At 47.1% G+C, this 12,749-nt stretch overlaps 2 protein-coding genes across 2 annotated transcripts in view; one reads left to right on the top strand and one right to left on the bottom strand.

The window, feature by feature from the left end:
• Nucleotides 1-12,073, top strand: part of slc24a5 (solute carrier family 24 member 5) — an 83,659-nt gene extending 71,586 nt beyond the window's left edge. Inside the window, exon 9 of the mRNA XM_072470602.1 lies at nt 9,482-12,073. Within this exon, the coding sequence (XP_072326703.1) occupies nt 9,482-9,798 (317 nt within the window). The 3' untranslated portion in view covers nt 9,799-12,073. The remainder of the gene's footprint in view (nt 1-9,481) is intronic.
• Nucleotides 12,074-12,224: 151 nt separating this feature from the next.
• Nucleotides 12,225-12,749, bottom strand: part of LOC140387475 (myelin expression factor 2-like) — a 28,135-nt gene continuing 27,610 nt past the window's right edge. The window contains exon 18 of the mRNA XM_072470601.1: nt 12,225-12,683. Coding sequence (XP_072326702.1) covers nt 12,520-12,683 — 164 coding nt within the window. The 3' untranslated portion in view covers nt 12,225-12,519. The remainder of the gene's footprint in view (nt 12,684-12,749) is intronic.

Below are 12,749 nucleotides of genomic sequence, written 5' to 3'. Positions count from 1 at the left end.
CCTCGATCGGGGGGTGGTCGCTCACCTGTCTTTGTTTCGGCCACTGCAGGCGCTGACAGGTCTGGCCCGGTATTCAATTGCTAATATGTTGCAATTGTTCCCGGGGATAGCCGATTTAACTGTGGATGTCTGAACAGATGGGCTGCAAACAGTCCTGAATGCAACTGCAAATACCTGGGTTGATGGGCTGTTGATAGCCCTGAGTATCGATCTGGGCTAACTTCCCAGAGCCGAATATGCAATACTGTCTGCAGCTGCCTGCTTGTGTCTTCTTAGCTGCTTTTCCCAGCAGTCTTTCGGGTTAGCCATTTTAAACTGGGTTTTGGCCAGATTAATCGGAACGCAGCCATTTTACATGGCTACATTCCCGCCTTGTGATCCTAACGCGAAGCGTGAAGGATCACATAAATGTTGTCCTCTTCGTTTCCCAACTGGGGGGGGGGGGGGGGGGGGGGGCACCTCCCACATGGCCACTACTCTGACCCTAGCTATGCACAAAAATTTACCTAAACAATTCTTGAGGGCGCTATGTCAGGCAGGGGCATGTGTCTGGAAAAAAATAAACTGGGAACCTCTAATTTTACCTAAACAATTCTTCAAGTATTATACAATCTTATCTCTCTAAACATACAATAACAATTACAACATTTAATATATTCTTTCCTGGCTTGGCAGTCAAGCTCAGGATCATACATTTCCATACATTCTCTTTTTATTTACAGGAAAAACCGCTAGTGCATGTTTTATTATTCATATATCGCGGGGGTCTGGGGTCTGGTCATTGCCGAATATCGGGGATCGGATCCGATAGACCGGGGTTCGAGCGCGGTACGCTCTCCTTTTCCACTTGCGGAGGCGCATGGTCTGTACTGCACAACTGAGTATAGCCAATGCCAACAGTGCCTCAATGATGTACGATAGGGAGTACCAAGTTATGAACTTGGCACACCAGGATAATGCAGCGTGGTTGGTGACTGGGCCCTCGGTACTACTGGGCAGTGAAGTGTTAACAGTAAAGGGGTTTGGAGTGATGGGGTCCACGTTCCCGCGCAACCAAAGGTCCATAACAAACATGTTGAGCACGAAGAAGGGAGTCCTCATGGCTGTCTTCTTTCTTTCCTTTTCCTGTTTACTGGTTTTCTCCGGACTTGGAGCTTCTGGAGTTCTGTAAGACAAGCGTAGTGTGTGTAAATACTTTGGTTTAATATCTGGTGTGTTGGTGTGTCTGTCCTTCTTGGGGCCAATTAAACCCTTATAATTGGTCACAGTATGTGACTCTCCCCCCATTTTTTTTTTTTTCAAAACAAATGTTTGGACACGGCACACTTCCCAATGGTGGACCAGTGCTAGGTTTATCATCCAAATGTTCCAGGATGTAAATAGTATGTGGCAGCAACCCAAAGGTTGCCTAAATAAAATAAAACTGTTTTTGAAAGAAAAGTTCGAATCAGGTGCGTGTGGGCCGCGACGGGTAAGATTTGGGTGGAGTCCCCGGGTAGGACGGCTACCAATACCGTATCTTCCCTACCCAAGCGTTTTTGACCAACGGGGGGGTCCCCAGGCAGGGCGGGTCTCACACCGTTTCTCCACTGCCTGAGCGACCAAAGAACGGAAAAAAATGTAGTCATCATGGTGGGGTTACTGTTCTGATTCTACCATCAAATCAGAAGAGTAGCTACGGTCGGGCGTCTGGTCTGGTGACCAGGTATCAGCTGAAAAGCTAGTTCCTCTGAATGGGCGTCTGGTCTGGTGACCAGTTATCTGTGGACAAGTTGGTACCGCTGAACAAGCGTCAGGTTTGTCCAATTGGAAAAGTTCAGGTGAATGGGTGTGGGGCGGTGAGAAAATTTTCCTGTAGGACGAACAATATTTAACAAACAGACAGACAACATAAAACATTCTGCAGGTTCCATCAGGAAGGACAACACTTTTCACCAAATATCTCCTTTAAATCATCATGTGGACACCTCAGTTCTCGGTTGCGAACAGGGTCGCAAAAGGGTTGGCGGAATCAGGCCCGAGGTCGTCATCGTCTCCCGGGTGCCAAACTCTGGAGTGGATCAGGGCGGAAAGGGCTGCGTGGTGTGAGTTGGGATCGTCCTCGTCGTTGCGGACGAGTCTGCAGGAGTTGTCGCGGTGCCAATGAGTGGTGTCGAGTTGGGTGGGGACAAAGTCGGGGTCGTCCGTGTAGTTCGGTGGTCGGTGGTGGGGTTTATTTAAGTAGGTGATGAGGAAGGGGTCACTGGAGTCGAGGTCGGAGTTGCTGGGTGTGGGACCAGGATGGTAGGGAGGCGTGCTGTGGCTGTCGTCAGAGTCACAGTCGCTGTCTGTGCTGCTGCAGTCTGTGGGCGTTCTGGGGCGGAGCGTAAAGTTCGTGGGTGGAGTCGGTGGAGAGTCCGTGTCTGGGCTGGACGTGGAAGGGGTGGGAGTGGTCACGTTGGATGTGGGCGGGGTTTGGTCGGCTGCGTCAAGCATGACGTGGTGGGAGTGGTTTGACTGTGCTCCATAAACCTTGAGCTGGTTTATGTGAAACCATGCAGTCTTACCATTTTGGTATTTAATTTTATATACCGACGGGGTTATTTTGTCCGTAATTGAATAGGGACCCGAGTATTTTGGAGACAGAAACGCGCTGGGGTTGTACACGGACAATATTACTTGCTGCCCTATGTTGTACTCCGTGGCATGTACTGCCTTAGTAAAACAGGCCTTGCTCTGTTTTCTTTTAGTGCCCAGTTTAACAGCGGCTGCTAGCTGAGCTGTTTTTATATTTGCAAGTAGTTGTTCCACGGCCTTCTCGTGGGTGAGGGCCGTGACTTCGGGGCTGGTTAGGTCTAAACCTAGCAAGTATTCTGTCCCTTTCATGGGGCATCCGGTCATGAGGGTGTGCGGGGTAAAACCTGTGGAGGTGGAAACAGTGTTACGCAAAAACATCAGCGCAAAGGGGAGGACCAAATCTCAAGTGGTGTTGTTTTGCTGGACCATTTTTTGAAGGGTGGTTTTTAGGGTCCGATTCATGCATTCCACTATACCACTCGACTGAGGGTGGTACGCAATGTGAAATTTTTGGGTTATGGCAAATATCGTGAGGACGTTCTGCATGACCCGTCCCGTAAAGTGAGAACCTTGGTCCGATTCAATACTGCGGGGGAGTCCCCATCTTGTGGAGATGTGGCGGGTTAGGATTTTGGCAGTGGTTTTCGCGGTGTTGGTGCGCAGGCTGGAAATGCTTCCACCCACTTTGTAAAAGTGTCAATGACCACCCGAACATATTTATAACCATTCCTGCAAGGGGGCAATGGACCTATAAAATCGATCTGGAGGTTAGTCCAGGGGCCGTTAACGGGTCGGGTGTGGCTGAGATGTGCCTTTTTGGCATACCTATCTGGGTTGTTTTGCGCGCAGATGAGGCAATTTTCGATGTAATGTGATACATCCTCTTTAAGATTTGGCCACCAACAAAGCTGCTTGAGGTGGGCTGCGGTGGGTTCTATTCCCTGGTGTCCATGGCCATCATGGAATAGACAGATCATCTGATTCCTATCTTGTACAGGAACCACGTAAAGGCTGTCTTTTAGCACCACACCATCGTGTGTGGTTATGGTATTCCGGAACCTCTCGTATGAGGCTGGAAACTTCCCTTTCACGATCTCAGTGAGAGCGCTATCCTGCTTCTGGGCCGCTACTAGATCCTCGATCCTAGTCTGCGCGACCTGAACTGCACTCACTGGGGCGCTCCCGGGGGGCTTTCAAAAGTACCCATGTCTGGATCCTGCCTTAGCCAGCTCGTCGGCTTTTACATTTCCAGGGGGGGAAGAACGATGGTGGCTGCGGGCTTTTATAATGCCAAAAGTCCTGTTCTTGATCTTTTCCAGAATATGGCGGAGTAATGGGGCTGAGGGGAGGAGTTTTCCATCCACGGAAACAAATCCTCTTGTTTCCCAGAGGGGCAGAAATTCAGTGAGGCTGTTGCAGGCGTACAGACTGTCTGAATATATGTCTGCTGGGCTGGGGAAGGAATCTGGGTGCTCCACAATGTAGGCGATGGCTGCAAGTTCTGCAGCCTGCGCGCCTAAGTGCCCGGGCAATTTTAATGCGATTTCTTCGAGGGCGCGTCCCTGCGCGTCCTCCACATAAATCCCACAACCTGTTATGCGTTGCCCATCCAGGATTGTGGAAGATCCATCCACATAAATCCTGATGGGGTCACACATGTCCGGGTGAGGGGGGTTCTGAGATGGAGTGGCTAGTTTTCTGGGGGGTGTTCTGGCTATAAAGGGGCCTGTATTATGGTGGGGCGAGATGATTTCACACTCATGGGGGGTTCCGGGGTATTGTAGATTGTCCGCTAAGTATGTGTGAGTCTTTGTCCGTTTTACTGTGATGTCCCGTCCTTGTAAGAGAAGGGTCCACCTAGCAGCCAGGATTTGGCTGACGGTACCGTCTTTAAGTCGTCCGTCCAGTAAAAGTTGGGTGGGGGTGTGTTCGGTCAAGATGGTGATGGGGTTCAGTCCGGTAATGTAGGAAAAGTACTGGACTGCCCAGAAAACTGCGAGCAGATGCCTCTCACAGGCTGAAAATCCCTGCTCCATAGCATCTAAAATTCGGGAGGCATAAGCTACGGGTCTTAGCTGGTCGTGCCGTTCCTGCAGGAGCATGGCTGAAAGGATGCGGTCTGTGGTCGCTACCTCTATGGCAAAAGGGGAAAGCGGGTCGGGAACTTGTAGTGCGGGGGCGGCTATGAGTGCCTGTTTTAGTGATTTCACAGCCTCCGTATGCTGTGGAAGCCATTCCCAGGGGGTTCCTTTCTTTAGGAGGTCTGAGAGGGGCGCTGCCTTGCTGGCGAAACCGTCAATGTGGTTTCGGCAGTAGCCAACCAATCCTAAAAACGACCGGAGGGCTGACACGTGTTGGGGAAGGTGCAATTTAGCGATCGAGTCAATTCTTTTGTGCTCGATCTCGCGTTTGCCGTGTGTGATGTTAGTACCCAAATATATCACCTTTTCTTCCAATATTTGGGCCTTTTTGGGGTTTACTTTACAGCTAATGGAGTGTAGTAACTCTAGGAGTTTGGACAGAAGCTCAATGTGCTCTTCCTTTGTGTCTGTCTGCAGTAGTAGATCGTCTACATACTGTACCAGACATTCGGATGCGAGAAAATTTTGCTAGTCCATTTGCCAGCTGTCGGTGGAAAATGGAGGGGGAGTTGTGGAAGCCTTGTGGCAGGCATGTCCACGTGTACTGCTGAGCTCGGAAAGTGAAGGCAAATTTGTACTGGCAAGCCTTTGCCAATGGAATGGACCAGAACCCATTACTGACGTCCAAAATCGTGAAATATCGGGCACGGAGTCCCTGTTTGAGCATGGTCTCGGGACTTGTTGCAACGGTGGGGGCTGCTGCGGGGGTGACTTTATTGAGTTCCCGATAATCAATGGTTAAACGCCATGATCCGTCGGGTTTCCTTACTGGCCAAATTGGGGCATTGTTAGTCGAGGCTACCGGTCTTAGGACGCCCTGTTCTAACAAGCTTTCTATGACCTTTAGGATTTCTCCCTCTGCTTCTAGGGGAAATCCGTACTGTTTCTGGGGTCTTGGGTCCGGTCCGGTTATCTGTACGGAGCCGGTCATCCGTCCACAGTCGTGTTTATGGGTTGCAAATGCTGCCCTGTTTTCCTGCAGGACTGCCCTAACTTGTCTGTCCGTGCTGAGTGTGCTGGGGTTGAACCAAAACTCGCCTACGGCGCTGATTTTGTTCATGTAGTCCCCTATATTGAGTGTTGCGGGGGCTCTAGCGGATTTCGCCATCTTCCAGACACACTGGTTGACTGGATCGAAGGAGAGGTGGTGTGAGTTCATAAAATCGATCCCTAAAATGTGCTCTGCTGTTGGGGGCAGGTCGACTAACACTACGGGGTGCTTTGTATTAATATTTCCGATCTGGATGGGTACAGGGGTCGTGATATGTCCCTGTTGTGAGTGGCCTGTGAAGCCGCTGAGGGTGATAGTGGATGTGGTGGGCCACGTGTCCTTACCAAGGGTGGAGGAATTTAAGGTTGTGCTGGACCCTCCTGTGTCCCAGAGAAGCTCGATCGGCTGTCCCCTAACCTTTGCTGCGACTACGGGTCGTCCTGACCTATCCCAAAGGGTATCGCAGACCCAGCTGGGGGAGCCTATACACCGTCATGCCGTTCCGGTCGCATCTGTCTGATCGGGCTGGGCGCTAACGCTATGTATGGGCTCTGCCTTTTTCTTATTGGGAGTGCCGATCTGATGGGTTCTCTGTGGTTTTTTTAAGGCCATTGCATTCTTTAGCAAAATGTCCCAACTGTCCGCAATTGTAGCATTCTTGTGGTTTGGCTGGGGGGGCTGTTCTTTTCCTCGTTTACCCAGGCGGGGTTGTGGAGAGTGGTTCTTACTGCCTGCACGTCTGCGGCGGCTTGGTTTTCCTCGGGGGTTCTAGTTGCTGATTTGCGTGAGCCGCTTGTTCCCAAACGTGGGACAATCTTTTGACCACCCACTTCTCATTATGAGCCTCCTCCGAGGGGTCATAATTGCTACAGGCATTCTGTCCTGCTTCCGTGGCATGGGAGATAAGGGTGCAGGTCCACTTGGCCACATTGTCGGGGGACAAATGGGCACGGTCTACGTTGCCGAAAACGGCTTCAAAATGAATCCACAAGCGTCCTGCGAACGCGGTGGGGTGTTCAGACTTTTTCTGTCTGCATTTATTCAGACCGTCTACGGGGTCGCCCCGGTTGTGACCGATCGCATCCAGGATGGCGGCATGCATTTCTGCAAGGGTGCCTCCTCCTACATTCTGTGGGTCGGGAAGCGCTGCTGCGACCGATGGGTCTAAGCTGAGGACCGTGAGCTTTACCTGCTTTTTCTCATCCAGGCTGTACATGGTCGCCTGGTGTTTGACGGTGGCAAAGAAATGGTGTGGGTCTGAAGCGGGGAGGAACGGTGTGATTTTGGCACACGCGTCCCGTAATTGGGTCACTGTGAGGGGGGTGGAATATAAGACTTCCGCCTCGTCTGCTGTGGCGGTGCGGTGGGTTGTTACAGGGTTCATGGGAGCCTGTATTATCTGTTGTGTGGGGGGTGGGGGTGCTTTCCTCCTTTGGGGTTTTCCCTGCGCACATGCTCCCTGAACATATCTCTGCGCTGTCTCTTGCAATTCTTCCCAATCAGGGCCGTCTTCCTGGTCTAAACTTTCCCCAAAGGTTTCTTGAAATCCCTTTTGGACAGAAAGCAGTGCTTTCAAGTCTGCAATCTGCTTTCGGCACTTTGCATGGTCCAAAGTACTCTGCCTTTGTTCCGTGGTTGTGGCGTGGAGCGCTCTCAAGGCTGCCTTGAGATCACTGCATTGTTTCTGGAGCGTCTCTAACTTGTTTTCTGTTTCTTTCTTTACCAGGACTGCACGCTGCAGGTCCTGATAAGCCTTTTCATATTGTGACTGGAAACTACTCAAGTGCGCCAGACAAGATTGGTGATCCCGTTTGGTGTCAGCCACCTCTTCATCTTTTGCTGCTAATTTCCCTTTTAACTCCAGGTTCTCTTTCTCAATTTTGCATACATCGATTTTACTCATCCGATGTATGCCTTCTATTTCCTTGCGGAGCGTCCGGACGACCTCCTCTGTGCCTCGCAATTGTGCCAGACAGGACACAATTGCCATCAGCTTGCACGCTTTTGCTAAACTCTTTTTGTGGATCTCACTCAGGTTCTCCCACCAAGTATGCCCTATACTTCCAGGACCCGAGTCGTCGTTATTGCAGTAATCCTTCCAGATGGGCCATCCTTTGCCTTGCAGAAATTTGCGGATTTCCACTTCCCAAACGGGACACTGTCCCGCTCCTACGCTGCTGACTGGCGCGACAGCAAAATCTTCGGGGTTCATGAGGCGCTGCATCGCTTGCATGGCTCTCTCTTATCTGCTCGTTACGTTCGAATTTGGAACAGGGGGCTAAGGTGGTGTGGTAGATGCGGGTACGGCTTGCGCTAATTTCCGAAATACCAACTGCCGATAGTTTTGACGCAACAAAAAATCTCAGTTTTGCCTTATAACCCTGTTAGTTACGCATGCATACACACACTTCCGAATTGTTAATTATTAACCAGAACCGCTTGAACACTTGTGGTTTTTTTTTTTGTTTTGTTTCCGATTGGATTCTAATTCAAAATGTTGGGGTTCTCCCGGAGTGGTTTTCCACTTTTAAGTCGGGTCCCGTCAGGATGTCGCCAATTATGTTGCTCTTTTTAGCCTTAGTCTATTTGCTCTGTTTACGTCACCTTTGCTCATGAGTCGCCAGGTATCTTTATACCGCCACGTGGTTCAAGTTCAGGTTATGATTAATAATACAGCACACCGCTTAGTAAGGATTAAAACAACGGTCATTTATTATGTACAAGCAATATTAATACCCTAATACTACTATTTATATAATAAACCTATCACTACTGGCCAATACTTAACTTAGGAAGAGCCCACCAGGTCAGGGAAACGAATGGCTTGTCCAATCAAACCTGGCCCACGGGATTCAAAAGGCTGCTACAGGTCGGTGGCTAGATGTCTCTACCGGATAGCGATCGCTGGATTCAAACTTACTGTTGCCGGTGGCTGGTCTTGCGAAGGTCTCGAGCCGGCGAAGAGAGAGAGATCTGAACTTGGACCCTCACTTTTATAGGGCCCAGGGGCTTCCCGCCTCCCGGGGCGGCCCTTGACCCTGAGTCCCAAGTGATTGGATCTGTCCCCAATCTCTGGGGTCGATGTGTCCAATGGTGAGGCGATTCCTCGATCGGGGGGTGGTCGCTCACCTGTCTGTTTCGGCCACTGCAGGCGCTGACAGGTCTGGTCCGGTATTCAATTGCTAATATGTTGCAATTGTTCCCGGGGATAGCCGATTTAACTGTGGATGTCTGAACAGATGGGCTGCAAACAGTCCTGAATGCATCTGCAAATACCTGGGTTGATGGGCTGTTGATAGCCCTGAGTATCGATCTGGGCTAACTTCCCAGAGCCGAATATGCAATACTGTCTGCAGCTGCCTGCTTGTGTCTTCTTAGCTGCTTTCCCCAGCAGTCTTTCGGGTTAGCCATTTTAAACTGGGTTTTGGCCAGATTAATCGGAACACAGCCATTTTACATGGCTACATAGGTGAATTGGACATTCTGAATTCTCCCTCAGTGGACCCAAAGTGTGACGACTAGATTTTCGCAGTAACTTTATTGCAGTGTTAATGTAAGCCTACATGCAACACTAGTAAAGATTATTTGTCTTCGTAAACTCTGCCCCTCTATTTAAAAGGCCTTCACCTTTTACCAAACTTTGTCACTGTTCCATTTTTAATCACCATTCCGTACACTGTCTGTTTGTCAGATTACACTTGTGATACTCAAAGGTACAATCTGAAAGTGGAATATTGGAATGCGATTGCTTTAATATTATGATAAAACAATTTTTTTCTCCTTCAACTCACAGGCAAAGGCGATATGGCAATGTCAAACATTGTAGGTTCCAACGTATTTGATATGCTGTGTCTTGGCATACCCTGGTTTATTAAAACTGCATTTGTTGACGCAGCACCTGTAAAAGTGAACAGCAATGGCATGACCTACACAACAGCTTCCCTCCTCCTTTCGATTATCTTCATATTTGTGGCGATTAAAGTTAATGGATGGAAATTAGACAAGAAACTTGGGGCAACATGTTTGTTTGCTTATGTGGTTTTTCTCACCATCTCCATCCTAAATGAACTGGGAATCCTGGGCAACAGTCTCATAAGGACATGTGACTAATGGTGCAATTATGACAAATTTATAACCAGATGTTTTAAAATGTTTGTTTCCCCTTTTAAAATAATTTAACTGAGGTTGAGGATGACAAGTGCTATCAACTCCATCATCTGTAACCTCCCTTTCCACTCAGGTCACTTAACACAGTCATTATCTATCAAATCTGTGACCACCTTTTCCAGAACTCCCATTTCAACCATGTCTCCACCCAATGACAGCCATAATCAGTCACAAATGACTTGCTCTCATTTTTATCCCTGTCTGCACCCTTTCAGCTAACCACACCATCCATTTCCAATACCTCCCCATCATCCAGAGAGCAGGACTGACCTGGTTTAGTTTCATTCTTGCTTGTCCAATCACAGCTAGGTTAGGTGGGGTTATGGGGATAGGGCGTTGAGTGGGCCGTCGGGTGCTCTTTCTGCACTGGCTCATCTTCCCATCGCTCTATTCTCAACTACTTGCTGCCACTTTGTGACATTATCCAAAAGATGTTAGGTTCAAATTCTAATCACATTGGTATCGGACTGCTTTGCTGACATGCAGGCCTAGATGTGCCAAATTAATCACCAAGGCCGACACTATTGTTCTTAAAAATTAGCACTGTGCTACCATGCCATCCATATCCTCGCCATCCGACTGCCTCAGCCAGACTCGACTGTTCCAATGACCACCCATCCCACGTGAACTTGTTCATTTAGAACTCCTTGCTGCCAATTCGCATCAAGTGATGTTCACCTGTTCTTACAGACCTACATATGCTTTCAGGCCACCAGCATGTTTTAAAACTCCCAGCCTGGTTTACAAATCTCTAATCTCCTCCAACTGTAACCTCTTGTGCAATAATGTCCTTTACCCCAAACCACCTTGCCTTCATCCCAAAGTTGTATCTTTCCCTCCCTAAATATCTCAAAGACACTTCTTAAAATCTACCTCATTGACCAAGTGACCCTTTCGAACATGTCCATCTTTAGTTCCGTCAATTTTTGTTTCAACTCCTATGAAGCACTGTGGGATGTTTTGCAGCAAAGGTGCTATTAAAATGCAAGTTGCAATTGATTTAAACAGCTTGCTCTGGACTATTTTGAATGCAGAATTTGGATGCAAGAATCTGATTTAACAAGAGTGTGTTCCTAATAGAAATGATTCCGGAAATGCCTGGACAAGTGTGAATCGATCAATTTTTCTTCCGTTGAAATAGTTTGTTAGAGGTACCAGTAGTTTCTATTAGTGCTAGACTGCGATTTCAGGGCCACTTCAAAATAAGGGGTCACCCATTTAGGAGAGATGAGGAAAATATGTTCCCCTGAGGGTTGAGACACTTTGGAATTTTCTTCCTCAAAAAGGTGGTTGAGGTAGTAGAGTCCTTGAATAACTTTAAGGCACAGGTAGATAGATTCTTGATAAGGAAAGGTTCCTACTCTCCTTAATCCACATGTTCAGACAAAATTTAGCCAAGCATAAAGACCTTTGTTATTCAGAGGGGAAATAACACACCATTCATTGGAATGAAATAATATTCAGGGGTCAGGAAGGTCACTTTCAAAAGAGCAGTTGGCGAACAAATATTGCTGAAAATGAACACCACCGAATTCATAATATTTTGCAAGCTTCAAATGCAACAGAATTTAGCTTGAGTTTACAATAAACAAAATGCAAGTATTCTGTATGATCTTTTCTAGATACGAATGCAAAAATCTTTAAAATGAGTTTAAAATGAAATAATGCTTGCAGTTACCTAACCAAAGTAAAAGCTCTGAATAGGTTGAGTTGTGATTTTCTTTTTCCCTCATTCTTTCATCCATGTTTTTCAGTCTTGCTAATGTTTACATGACCTTCTTAAAACTGAACAAAATAACCTGGTTTTATCCTGTAACTGACTGGACATGTAGCTTTGAAGCTACAAGATCTAAAGGGATTTTCTGTGAAGAGTACAAAAAAAATGAAAGTACTAAACAAAGTACGTATTTTAGACTAAGAGGAGCTACTTTCATACCAAGAGTTGTGCATAGAGTTCACCAACTTTGGCCAAAATGGAAGCAATCAAGGTTAACATCTACAGATGAAAAGATCATCACTAACAATTAATTCAAAGTAACCCATATCCAAAGCTTGTGGAGTTTCAAATTGACACCAACAGAGAGAAGTTATTCTAATGGGGGCTGGGCAAGAACCGAGTAGTAGGAACACGTTGCAAGAGAGCTGTTGCAAGAGAGCAACACCATACTCAGTTAATAATTTAACAGAGGCCTGGTACTTCCCCAATAAAGACGAGACAATTCTTTGGGGGGGGGGGGAAGGAGAGAAAGAGGAATAGTGGCATGAAATTGTACAATTAAATGTTAATTGGCTGTATGAATTAGAAGTGCTAATTATGTAATGTCATAATGACACTATAAATAAATTTAAGTGACAGATTTTAGTAACAATTTAAGTCAGACAACATTTTATTAAAAACAGTTTACCATTCAAACAGAAGTGACCAGCGATATGTTGTCTATTATATATATAAAAAAATCAGACATTGATAACAGAAATTACGTAAACATACAACAGTCTCAATATTCAATTACAAAGGTTGGCAATCTTTAAAATTACAGTATAGCTCACACAACATGTAAGCTTCCACTAAGCTGTTGGAAATCATTTTGGTACAAAACAAAAAGCAGAACAATAAAGCTAATCAGACATGCCGTGTTTTTCTGTACATCACATGGTTTTCATTCATGCGTTACGATCCATGCGCACATCTATCTCTCTCCCACTGATCTTTGTGCCATTCATCATTCTGCAGGCTTTCTCTGCTGCTTCTGGGGAATCAAAACGCACGGTCCCACAACCCTTGGACTTGCCATTTTCCATTTTTATTTCAGCAAACATCACGTGACCTAAAAGACAACACCTAGAAAATCAATCTTCCCATATCACTAGCGGGAACATTAGGATAAAATAAC

Source organism: Scyliorhinus torazame, chromosome 12, assembly GCF_047496885.1.
Source record: "Scyliorhinus torazame isolate Kashiwa2021f chromosome 12, sScyTor2.1, whole genome shotgun sequence".
Taxonomy (NCBI): domain Eukaryota; kingdom Metazoa; phylum Chordata; class Chondrichthyes; order Carcharhiniformes; family Scyliorhinidae; genus Scyliorhinus; species Scyliorhinus torazame.
This window is presented reverse-complemented; position numbering and strand designations above follow the sequence as displayed.